This window comes from Dasypus novemcinctus, chromosome 14, assembly GCF_030445035.2.
Source record: "Dasypus novemcinctus isolate mDasNov1 chromosome 14, mDasNov1.1.hap2, whole genome shotgun sequence".
Lineage (NCBI taxonomy): Eukaryota > Metazoa > Chordata > Mammalia > Cingulata > Dasypodidae > Dasypus > Dasypus novemcinctus.
Genome location: NC_080686.1, coordinates 87,360,362 through 87,373,792, shown reverse-complemented (window position 1 = coordinate 87,373,792; position 13,431 = coordinate 87,360,362). Strand labels below are relative to the sequence as shown.

The following is a 13,431-nucleotide window of genomic DNA, read 5'->3' as shown; positions in this document are numbered from 1 at the left end:
TTATTTTGAAAATTTATGGAGACAAAAACAAAACTCAAAGTCAAAAATTAGTAAAAACTAGTATATGTCCACCTATTTTTGATATAATGTCTTGCCTAAGAAAATCTGAATCAAGATTCATATTTTATAGGCAAAACAAATCTATAAACAACACTCAAATAATTTTCATCAGACTTGGAAAGAAAAATCTATTTGATAATATAACTTACTGTTAGCTGGGATGGGTCAGTATAGTTTCTTAAAGTCTGAACATGGAATAATTTCAGTAATATGACATATATATATTGAAAAGACAGATTTATGAAAACAACAAACTAGCAATAGTCATTTCCATCTCAATGTAAAAATGTCTTTACTTACCTAAGTTGTTTCTGTATCGTAACTGATTGCGGATACTGTATAGAACAACCTGCTTTTCATATTCTCTCTGTGAATTTCCAAGACTCTAAAAACAAATTTCAAATAGACTTTAAGTAGCTTCTAAACTATAACAAGTAAAAAGTCTGAGAGCACACCTCCACTTATATTCTGTTCCCCTTCTGACTGCCCCCAATTTGTAATGTGGTGAACGAATGGATCGATGGATGGTTTCTTGCACCTATATTTACTTAAATTTAAGAAGGACAACTAAAGACAGATGCCTGTTATTAATGCTCATTTGTAACTACGGACTATGATCAATAAAAATTAATATTTCTGGAAAATGTACATTTCAAATATATTTCTAAATCATAAGATTTCTTCTTTAAAACACCATTTTTTTTATGATCTCAAATGCCATTAGAAAACATTTAGACACTTTTAGAATTCTGATAGATATTTTTGAATGAATAAAAATCTTTCTAGCTGTGCATTAAGCACATTAAGTTCAAAGTTGGGTTCTCATGAAAGCAAAGAATCAATTAGTTTGCCTGATTATAGTCAACAATACATCTGACACCTGACCATAAACTTATTTAATGTATTACCACTATCCACATTCTAATTACTAGGTATGCCTTTCTAATGCACTATAAAATGAAATTAGGCATCTTAGGAGCATAATAACTAGAAGATTAGAGGATTCAGCACATAGTCTTTCTTACTCATGGGTTTTTGAAAGTCAAGGTAAATGTCTATTTGCATATTTTTCACTTAAGACAATCTTCAAAAAACAAGACAGATGAAATGCACATCTAAATAAGCTGGTACGTAACTGGATCCAATGATGGACAGTATTTTAGGAAAAAGGAGACATGATGCGAGAAAACTAAATATCTTTCTTCCTACATCTAGATGAACAGTTTATCACAGATTAAACCAGCACTCACACTACTGCCAGAATGTACGCTTTTATTATTTTTATCTGTTTTAACATTACAATAGTTAGCAGCAATGTTCACTATAGCAAAAATACTCTACCATCCTTGATGTAGCAACAAAGCAAGGCTAAGTACAGAAGATATTTAGAGAATTCAAAATATTGACAGTCTATAAAACTTTTAAAGGGTTTCCTCAAGCTCTACAGTCAAATTAAAATCTTTCTGAGAGTACACAGAACACACATATATGCACATTCACTTAAGCACACAATTTTTCTAGAATCCTAGCAACTTCCATAACTGTTTTGTTCTTCTGTTCCAAAACAAGCTCCTTAACTTCCCCTAACTTGCAGCAGTTGTCTCCCTTTTAAACTCTGAAGTACAAATCATGCCACTCATATTACAAGGGTCCATTATATATAGACTTCATCAAATAATACAATACCTATTACTCATCTAAGCTTTTGTGCTAGGCATTAAGTAATGACTGGTCCTGAGAAATCAATACACTTGTAAACACAAATATCTAAAAGCTACATTATAAGTAGATTTTATTCTTTCACTAGTCAAACCATGTAAAATATAATTGTTTTGTTCATAAAGGCTCTTTGGCTACATCTCCTCCTCCTACCCCCTATCTCCCACCATCCACACTGTTCAACATTGTTGCCAAACCAGGCTGTGACTAAAGAAAAGTTACTTTACTCTTAGACAATGCTGATCCTGCAGAAATACTGACCAGATCTGACAGAAAAAAATTGAACTTTCATATAAAAGGAACTAAAGCAGATGAAAATGTGACACAGAAATAAGGAACTGGCTATCACACAACAATTATGCATCAGAATATGATAGAAGCACAAAGAATTTCTAAAGTTTTTGCTCCTACAAACTGCAATCCCAACGTGTATTCAGGAAAAAAAAAATTTTTTAATTGATACCTCTTGGATTATACAATACCATTTATAAGCATTCCTTTAAAATAAAACAATTATGAGTTGGTATTGAACAATGAACAAAGATAATGGAAAACTATAGTAAAAATCCTGGGGAAAATATCCTGGAGAAAAAATAGTCCCACCAAAAGTTTTTAAATTTATTTTTTAAAGTCTAGCAGGGTCCATATCACATAAAAACATTTCATCTCACCAATATAAAAAATGTTGGCATAAAATTTTTTATTTTACTCTCGATCACCTACCACCCCCCCACCCCCCCACCCCCGGCTTTCAAAACTGGGATATATGAGTCATTTCCAAACTAAATCCATCAAAACATACTGGAAACTATATCAAAGTACTTAGTATGTACAAAGCCAAAAGTCAAGTTCTTTCCATCCAAGGAATATTCTCTACTTTTAAAGAGACTGCACGACCGAAACACTGGAAAAATCTGACTAATGTTATCATTCATTCACTCAAAAAATATTTACTAAAAGCCAACAATGTGTTAGGTGCTCAGGATACAAAAGCAAAACAAGCAATGGAAGCAGAAAATGCAACATAGTAGCATTAAGTGCTATGATGGGTGAAAAATACAACACTAGGGAGCCCATAGGGCTCAATGGTTGAGCACTTTGGGGTTCCCACCTACCATATCCTGGGTTCAATCTCTGGCCCAGGTATACCCCCCTACCCCACTCCCCCAAAAAATACTATTGCAAAACATAGTGGACCCTCCAACATAGTCAAGGGTCAACTACTCCAGATATAGGAGGTCAGGGAAACATTCCTGCAGGAGTTAAGGTCTGAGTGAGATTCGAAAAGAAGCTACAAGTAACTTAAAGGAGACAGATAGTGATATCATTGGGTTTTTATTTTAGACTTACCCCAGTGCAGGGTGAAGAATGGATTTGAGAGTCCTATTCTGAGGGTTGAACATGAGAAAGAAAGCTGATGTTGTAATCCAAGTTGTAGGCCCAAACATTGACAAGACTAGACAAAGTCCATGGAAGTAAACTTTATACAGATGGGTTTTTCAAAAGCCTTCGACAACTGGCCAAGCTTATTCTACATTAAAACAGCCACTGTTTTAAGTGCTCTTAGAAAAACATTTTTAATTTCACATTTGAACTAATTTTAAAACTACCCTGTGATTTTATTTTATAATCATGACTAAGTTTCAGAAATCCTTTTGCCAACAGTAATTAAGATTAATTATACCTGTTAGATACAGTGGAATCATTCATCTTTCTTCCATTATGCTACATTTATTTTGATGAAAGGGAGAATAGAGAAAGAATGGAAACAGGGAGAAAAGAAAGAATTTTCATGTTCATTACTCTAGCTGTCTACTTGAATATGCCATAAAATACTAAAGAACAAAAGTGTCCACCAAAGCCACTGGTCAAGCTTAATAAGATAAACTTATTCCTTTAGGTTTAGAGTTTTGTTCTTCCAGATAAATGCCATATGGGCAGCTACTGACATCCAGAAATTCTGAATTCCTTAAATCTGTTTTTCCCATTTCTTGTTATTTGGTATCTTACAGTGAATGCATTTTCTTCACAGGATGTGTCACCTCAACCTAAAATTCTTCACTTCCTAGAGCTAATCCCCCAAGCTAAGGGGAGGAAAGGTAAACTACAATAACCTCTATACCATTACCACCATCATCCAAACTCTCACAAAAATAACCCTGTCGAACGCGAAATTGAAAGAATTTTTCTTTCAACCAGAAGAATGGAAGAATTTAAAAGTCAATCTATGAATCTACGATCAGGGTAAGAAAGCCTTATATTAGCACTTATGACTACTTTCACGCATCTACGTTGTCGTCACGTTGTTCATTTGGTTACTACTCTTTTATACTAAAATGAAGGCAGTCTTTGTTTTCTTGTTTGCTGTAAATTACCCTGAGCCAAGAAACTGGTCTATTGAGCACTCAGTAGGTACTCAATAAATGCCTGTTATAACTGAGTAAAACTGACAAACATTTGAGAAATAACACTTACACAAAAATCACATGTCACTCTCTTATCGAAACATCTGTGGTGAACCCATCCTGACTAGAAGATAAAGTCCAAGAAAACAAGTAAACAAATCCTTTCAAAATCTGGCCATGACTGCTTTTCCTGTCTCATCTGCTACTACCACCCACGCACACAAAAAACTCCATCCTCCAAACTCCGGCGATATTAAGTTGCTCGCCACTCTGGAGACATGCTCTTTCACTCCTCCGAGCTTTTTAAAACGACTTTTCCTCTCGCTGAAAAAATCTTTTCTTCCCTTATCCCTAACTCACTCGTCCTTTATATCCAATTTAAATGCCTCTTTTATAACTCTCCCTGGACAATTTCTTTCTTCCTCCATGTTCTCACATATACTATAACGAGGTTACGTGATGAGCTGCGACCGCCCTATATCGTATTCATTTGCTTCTCCTTTCGCTTTCCCACCATGCTGAAGTTCCGGAGGCCCAGGAGCATGTCTTAAGCCTACATCACAGATGTCCAGCCCCGTGCCTGGTGGAATCGAGGCTGCAGGCAAAGGCGCCAGGCGAGTCCTGCGCACACCACTCCATCCCCTTCAGCAACTTCCCACCCTGCCCCTGAGGCACCAGAGCCGGACCCTCCTCGTCCCTGGGCAGTGGGAGGGTTTTCCCAAGACCCCGGCGGCTGGGGAAAGGGCTGGAGTCAGCCCAGAAGAGCCAGCGCGGGCCCGCGGGCGAGGAGAGCAGAAGCAGGCGGCCCGGTCCCAGGCTCCGCCTTACCTGCCTCACGTTGGCCGGTAACTTGCTCCAGGGGTAGTTGTGCCGGATGTGGAACTCCACATCTATGTTCATGATGCCAGGGGCCGGACACCCGGGCGGCGGCCACGTCGGAAGCGCTGCCTCTCGTCTGCCCGCCCTCGGCGTGACAGGGGAGCCCGCGGGAGGCCCCTAGCCTCAGGCTGCTGAAGGCCCGGGCTGCCCCATGGCCAGGGCTCCCGACAGTTCGGCGCGGCCCCGGCCACAAGGCACAAAAGGAGCCGAGATCGGTGGCAGGGATGCCTGCCAGCTCCAAGTTTCTTCCTAGTTTTGGCCCGCCGGAAATGGCTTTGGGGTACGTCACTTCCGTCCACTGGCGCGATACAGAAGAGGCGGGGCACCCTCCTGGCCTCGGACCCCGCCCCCTACAGTTGCGGGGAGATGCAGCCAGGTGGTACCTAGAGGTAAGGGGTGCTACGCTGGATCCGCCACACGGGCTCACCCTTTCAGTCTCCTGACGAATTAAAATAGTTGCTTGGGTTTGTATTGCCATTGTTCCCAAAACGTCAACCAGTTTAGCCCAAGAAGCGGTACAGGCACTGGGATAGGTTCCTGAGAATGGCCGATTTGGGAAGGAGGCTTCAAATAGGGGAAGATAGTTAGCCCACTGGGGCTTCTCCACAGTTCGAACGGGTTCAGACTCGCGAGGAAAAAATTTAGGTGAGAGCTTTCCCCCAATTAAGCAAGAGGCTGTAGGGAGTGGTAGACCCAAGAGCTGATGATCCTTCACGCCTTCCAAGGTGTTGCTGCATCTTATGTAAGGGGAATGTTCTCCTTCTAGAGTCCAAAATCTTTTAGGAATTCAGGGAGCCGAAACTTTAGGCAGCCTGCGCTGACAAGGGAGCAGCCTGCAAAGGGAATTACAAGACAGAAAAAGACCCCTCAACCTTGGTGTGCAGCTTCTCAGTTTCTGCTTTCTTCTGCACTGCACTAATGCCTGCAGAGTCACTCTTTAAAGAAAGAAATCCAACCTATCTTAATTTCAGATCTGGTGACATTTTAGGAAACAATTTCTTCCAGTATTTGTTATGTATTTGAATTATGTACCTCAGGAAAACATGTTTTTAAACTTAATCCATCCCTGTGGGTGTGAACCCATTATAAATAAGAACTTTTGATGAGCCCAAGACTGTCTTAGTCCAGAGTCACTGTTTAATTCCCCAACTCAGGCTCACTCACTGGCCTATCGTGCCTCCTGTTTCTATCTAGACAATATTCAAGTATGGTTAATGACACAAATTCCCCCAAAATATTTTGTAATGATTCTAAATGTGTAAGAACCCATATTCTTCCAAAGTCTAACTTTCATTTAATGCAACATAAGTAACAATGACAAAGTCAATTTAATTTTTTAAAACCCTGTAAGCCATTAGCTTAGCTACAACAAAACACTGTGTTCCATTGAATTATAGCAGTTAAGTGAGTGCCTGTTAAACTCAACTTTTTCATTTATCAAGAAATATTGAGTATAGTGCAGACACATCTAAAACTATGAAAGTAGATACAGGACAGTAGAGGTGAACATGCACCCACTAAATCATTAAGGCACAGACCTTTGAAAATTTGGTCATGGTAAATAGAAAAAACTCAGTGAGTGGCTGAGAAAGGCAAAAATGTGAAAGAGGAAATGGTTTTGGGTCAAAAGTACATGGACGGGAAGAATCCAAATAACAGGCCCTTCTGAGTAGGAACGGGAAACAGCATTTGGTTTACAAAATACCACGTGCTGCTGAAAGTACTGACTTACTTCATTTTCACTAGACCGGAGAGGTCAGGAACTGAAGGGTGTTAGAAGTCGCATTCCAGCAGCAGCCAGTCATATTAACCCAATGGTAAACAATGTGTTAAAAATACAAGTGGAATGAGATTAAATCTTATCTGGTTTTACCAGTCCAGATTAAGGAAAATTACCCAACTGGTTCTAGCAATCTGCCCTTCAGAAAAACTGCACAACTATTTCATTCCTAAAATTCCAACAGAAATAATGAGCAGAGGCAACTTGAAAGCAGGCAGCTGTCTGGTGGTCTAATTTCACAGGCTCTAGAATGTCACTCCCCCAAGCAAATAATACTGCCTGACAGCTGATGCCTCAAATTTCATAAATTGGAGAAAAAGAAAAAGTCCATTGTAATTCAAATGCAAATACACTTAAGAGGAATAATACCTTTCAGGCTTTATCATTTATTTTAGTATATGTGGACTGCATCCTTTTCTGGAGCATGTTTGAAATGGAAAGAGGTCAGGGATTAAATGAGGTGAGGGAAACAAAATGGAGTCTAGGAAGAAAAAAAAGGGACAAGTAAGGTATACATTTTCTATTCCACAACTTTGACCTTTGACCTCAGTCTTGGGGGTCTGTACGGAATGTGATTTGCATTGTTCCATGCCCTTACTGTTCCCTCTGCCTTGCATTTCTTTTCCTGACCTTTGCACAGCAGGCTCCCTTCAATCCTTCCAACCAACCTCTCCAATCTAGCTCTCCTCTCTCTAACACAATCCCTTGGTATTTCCTTTGTACCAAGGAATCACTATCAGATATTATCCTATTTTGTTTCTTATTTATTATGTCTCCCCAGCAAGAATATAATCTCCATGGAAGGAGGAACTTTATCTGTCTCGTTCATTGATCTATCCCCAATACCTAGAATAGTATATCATGCATAATTAGTGCTCAATAAATACCGTCAAATTCATTGAAATGAATGAATGAGGGATGTGGACATCTGAGCCTCAGTTAAGCCTTCTTATTCAAAACAGTAACACATCTCCAGCACTCTCATAGCCTCCCCCTGCTCTATTTTTCTCCAAGGCACCTCTATCTATATCTAATATACACAGAAATTTACTTATCTTTTAAAGTTATTTTTGCCCTCCCCCCCATTAGACTGGACACTCCCTGAAGAAAGGGAATTTTGTGCTTTATTCTGTGCTGTGTCCCCAGTCTCAGAGCACCACATAATGGGCATTCAAACAATATTGAATGACTGGATGGATGCAACATAGGGAGCCCAGCAGAATTCTCAGAAAAATCCAGATTTAGGGGTTCTCTTGAAAAATTTTAAAATTCCACAGCATTGGACTCCCATTCCCACAACATTCAGCACTGCAAAGAGGCTGTCTCACTTAGGCCGGGCATGGGCTTTCCCATATCCTCCTCCAGTCCCCGCTCTCCCTGTTAAGGAGGCTGTCAGCGGTGAAAACCATCACACTTGCACTGTTTACTTAGAGTGGAGAAATAGCTCTCTAGCCTTGTCTCTGTTGAAAGTAAATAAAATGAAAATTGGACCAGCAGGCCCAACTGCCCATCCTTTTTGCTTATTTGCACACTTCAGAAATACTAACACATGCCATTCTGTTTTATCTCTGTGGGTCTTTGATAGGAGGCAACGGAAGAGAACCTCTGCCTTACAGCCTTTGAGAAATTAATATTATATGTAGTACAGAGAATGTTTTATTTCTACCACCTGAAGGCAGTTTGTGTTTAGAACGTTAGTGCCTGCATGTGGAAATGAACATTCCAGCAGCCTCCACACAAAGGCTGCACAATTGTAACAGTTAAGGCAACCACTAGGGGTTGATCTCACATAACATTTCTACACTTCAAAACCTGCAACTTCTTCACTTCCCCATTTCTGATTTTTAATTTTTTCCAAACCATTCTCTCAGACCCTAAAGTTCTTCAAATTCTTTCTCTCGGAATCTGTCTCCAGTATCTAATAGCACCAAACATTTCCAAGTCTTTCTTTGAAATTGTTATACCTTGGCCTGCTGGGCAGTGATTCAACTGAGGTTTGCATTTTCTTAAGACCATGGGAACTTGAGTTTTATGCCCCTTGGGCCTCTAGTAGACATGATAAGTAGGTCCTCTACAAAGCCTGATTAGTCTTTCAGTGAAAATATTTTCACAGCTTCCATGATGAGGAGTAAAATCACATTTTGAGTGAATGGGGTGGGGGTGGTATTCAATTTTATTTTTTATAAGGAGTTAAACTAGCTGGAGGAATAAATAAAGAGGCAAGAGGGATAAGGCTTTGAAAAGCAATGGAAATGGGGAGGGATCTGAGGATTTCTTCAGATTTTTTCCCACTCCATCAAATTAGTTAATTAAAGTAGGTGGGTAATCTCAACGAGATAAGATACAGAATACAAATTTTAATGTCAGTTTAAAAAAGGAGGATGGTTTTAGGAGCATGAGAATGACCTTAGAAAGTTTTTAAACTACTAGTGTCTGGGCCTCACACGGATCAGTTATATCAGACTTTCTAAGAGGAAGAATTTGTAAAATGGTGCAGCTTGAACAAAGACCCTTGTAACTCTACAATTCAATAACTCCATGACCAACTATAATAAAGTTTTTGCATATGCAAAATCTCTCCCCATTGTAGGTCTTCCTTGTGCAACAAATAAGCAAGCATCTGTTCAGTATTCATGTAGACCAGGAAAGTAATTTCTCCACCCCTTGATAATAATTGCTGTAGCCATGAGATAAATAAAGGATTACACACAATTGGACTAATATTGGGAATTATAGGAGTTTGTGTTACATATGGTATGGATCTATCTCAGATATTTTTTGCTTATTTGGTTGTATTATCACAGTGGCTTAGAGCATAGGAGAATGAAGTATTTTTTGTTTCCTTCTACACTGTCATTCGAACTTTACAACTTTAACAACATATAATCTCTTTCTTTTTTTTTTTTCTTTTTAGGAAATACTGGGGATTGAACGCAGGACCTTGTACATGGAAAGCAGGCACTCAACCACTGAGCTACATTTGCACCCCAGTTGATTTTTGGTTTGTTTGTTTTGTTTTTAGGAAGTTCTGGGGATTGAACCTGGGACCTGGTACATGGGAAACAGGTGTTCAATCACTTGAGCTGCATCTGTTCCCCAACACATAATCTCTTAACCGTCTAACAAGAAATATGAAGTTTGTCTACTTGAGTAAACTGTGATGAGGAATTTCATTCAAGTAAAGCAGAATGGCTTCATGACTCTATAAATGAGATCTGAGTGAAAGATAGGATACTTTTTTGGCTGTAACTAAACTGATCCCGGGAAAGTGTAAATGGCTATTTCTTGACCCATATCCATTTAAAGAATTTGTTCTTTCACTTTACAGAAATGTGAAATTCTCTTTCTTTTAAAATTTATGAAGATTTAATTAAATGTAGTTAGCGACCAAACATTTTTAGAAATTGTAGTCTTGATGCATAGTAATTTTTCTCTTTTTCCTTTCCCTTTTTTTTTTTCAGTAATTAATGCAGAAAGCTATCCAAAGCATATTTTTGGTAAGAACTGTCCTAGAGAAGAGGAAAAATTAATCAAGAAGCCAGAAACATCCATTTGCCTTTGAAAAGATAAGGATTATTACAAAGAAAGGCAAAAAGAAATCCAGGGTTCAGCTTTTGAAATACAGCATAGGAATTTTGAGTTTCATCAGGATAGGAGTCTGAAAGCTCACCTTTGTTGACAAGGGTTTTTAAAATTCTTTTAGCTCACATTGGCATAACTTAAGGGAAAACAGAGAAGAAAGATGGAATCTTCAGAAGAAACCACTGAATTTAAACAAGAGGCTGAGTTGGTAGAGTTAAGAAAGACCCCATCCTTCCGCCACCCCCTACCCAGTAGGGTGAGAGTATGAGGGTGATTAGGTTCACCTTAGAAAATAAAGAAGCCATATTTTCTTTATGTATATGAATAGCTATGTATGAACATTTTTTACCCCAAAACTATGGCCACTTTGTCCTGAGCTAAGACATATTTTCTGCACATGAGAGGGAAGGAGTGAGACTGACCTGGCGGGGTCCTCTCTCACTACCTGCCTATTAAGTTAGCATCAGGGTCCACACTTTGGGATCCTTGTGCAGCAACCAAGAGCAGGGCCTGGCAAGAAAGAAAGGCAGGCAGGTCTTCATGGGCCCCTTAGAAAGAAGAATAACTAAGAGGACCCAAACTGTGATTTCTTGAAGGGCCTGTGGCTGAAGGGAACTGTGTATCCTTCAAGGGTAAAAGTTCCTGTGGATTCTTTTAAGTAGATGACACCGATCCAGGGTACAAAGAGTATAGGGAATATGATTGCTTCATGGACTCCAATATTGAAATTAATAGGGAAGTTTATAATTCATTCCCACATGTGAGAAAAACACAGCGCACTTGACATGTGGGGCTAAAGAAAATCCCAGAGGAAAATCTCTCACTCTGGAAAGAGGAGAAGAGGATGGATTAGCTCAACACCTAGATCATTGCCACTATCCTGATTCTGGGAACCCAAGAACAGAAATGCTGTTAGCAACTGATTTTTTTCTTGCTACTAAACATTGATTTCAAAAGAGAAGGATTAATTGAACAAAAAGATATATTCTTTCAACAAAGATGTACTAAGTAATTTTTTTTAGGAGGCATCGGGAATTAAATCCAGGATCTTGTACATGGGAAGCCGGTGCTCAACCCCTGAGCTACACCTACTCCCTAAATGATTTCGGTAGGCCAGGTACTATGCAAAGTATTTAGAGAAACAAAGGTACATGGAAATGGTTCTTATCCTTAAATAATTTACAAGCTGGTAGGGTTAAAAATCCTGGTAGATAATTTGAAGAAACACAAAGAGAATGTAGTGATGGATGCAAGATGCTACATGGGTCTAGTGGAAAGAAATAGCTCTTCTGATTAGGAATCCTGGAAGCATTCATGAGAAGGTAGCTTTTGTGTTATGCGTTCACACTGGGATGGCTCTGAAGGCATCAGAGCGGCTGTTCTGGCTGGCAGACAATGGAATGGGAAAAGCCATCCAGGCCAGGGCACACTAAAATAAAAAGAATAAAACCCTAGAATCTGTGATCTAATAACTAGATAGCCCCACCTGAGCAATGATTTGTCCTTTTGTGATTCTTCAATGTTTTATGATTTATTAACATATGGTGACCATAAAAAACACACAAATATAGAGAATGGACTATTTTACAATCTTATATTTTTATAGAGAACAAAAAGAAAATTCTTGATAAGACCAAACACCAAGTCAAGTCAAGAAATGTGGATTGGCTTAAATATGTAAAGAAACTGAGTTCCCTTGCAGTTTCTGCCAATTGTATGGCCACTGGGTTCTAGAAAAGTAAGAATTCAGTTACTCAGTTTATAAGTAAACCATGCAGTTAACGATTCAGTACATATTGCATTAAAAACCAATAGCTGGTACAAGCTGGTACCGGGTATTTCTTCCTGATATGAGAAGCCAGAGCCACACCCGCTATTAACAAATAATGACATGATATTGTGAGAGAATACCCAGGAAAACATGCCAGGGCTGCTTAGTCACATCGTTTATCATGCCGGTAATTATTTCTGGGCTTCTTGTTAAGACATTTCAGAATCGTCTAGACCAATAATTTTCAACTGAGGGTGAATTTGTCCCCAGGGAACATTTGGCAATGTCTTGAGACATTTTTGGTTATCATAACTGGAAAGGGTGCAACTGGCATCTACTGGGTTGAGACCAGGAAAGATGCTAAACAACCTATAATGCATAGAACTACCTCCTACAGCAAAGAATTATCCAGCCCAAAATATCAATAATGTCAAGTTTGAGAGAGCCTGCTCTAGACAGCAAACCACTTGGCATAAAAATGAGTACTCAGAAAACCACTGACCCCCATTTCTGTCCTCAATTCTCGAATCAATTCTGAAGCGTTTAGTTGCAATTATTGTGGAGGAATTCACATCTACTTTAATCTCAGGTTCTTAGGTAGAGGCTCATGGCCTGAATTCAAATCCTCGTCTGCGTAGGTACTGAGTGACTTCTGTGCCACATGTGCCTCAGGTTCCCCATCTGCCTCTGCCATAGTACCTACCACATTGCATGAAAAGAATGTTTATGTGTCTTTTGCAACGATTATACAATCAATTACACTGATAACATTTTTGATCCCTTGTACCTCTCAGTATTTGCACAGGGCCCAGCACATAGTAGAGAGGTTGAAAAGTATAGTTTAGTTGAACCTGCATTTATAGACTACCCAGAGGCTCTCAAGGTAACAATCTGCTAAGATTGATGTGTTGTTTATATAAACAAACACAAGTAAAGTGGTTAGAGCAGGGTCTGGCCCAGAACACCAAATTAGTGTAAACGTTCCTATTATTAGGCACAAAGAGAAATTTAAAGATTTGCATTTGTCTAGACCAGTTTCCAACACTTTCGTCACTTAATAATAATGTTATTATTTCTGAGTATCAGCTAAAATATCATTTACTCAATATTTTTCTTTAAATAGCCACACTCTTTTTAAACTTTTTGTGTCATTCACAGGTTGGATATCTTAACTGGATTTTCCTAATACACAGAAGCTAATGCAATGAAATTGAAGCAAAATTCTTTGTGTTTCA

General features: G+C 39.0%; 1 protein-coding gene across 1 annotated transcript in view; it reads right to left on the bottom strand.

The window, feature by feature from the left end:
* The window catches only part of FAM91A1 (family with sequence similarity 91 member A1), a 41,475-nt gene extending 36,112 nt beyond the window's left edge, over window positions 1-5,363 (bottom strand). The window contains exons 1-2 of the mRNA XM_058275994.2: window positions 5,013-5,363; window positions 361-445 (exon numbers count right to left, since the gene is read on the bottom strand). Of these exons, the coding sequence (XP_058131977.1) occupies window positions 361-445; window positions 5,013-5,084 (157 nt within the window). The 5' untranslated portion in view covers window positions 5,085-5,363. The remainder of the gene's footprint in view (window positions 1-360; window positions 446-5,012) is intronic.
* Window positions 5,364-13,431: the final 8,068 nt, after the last annotated feature.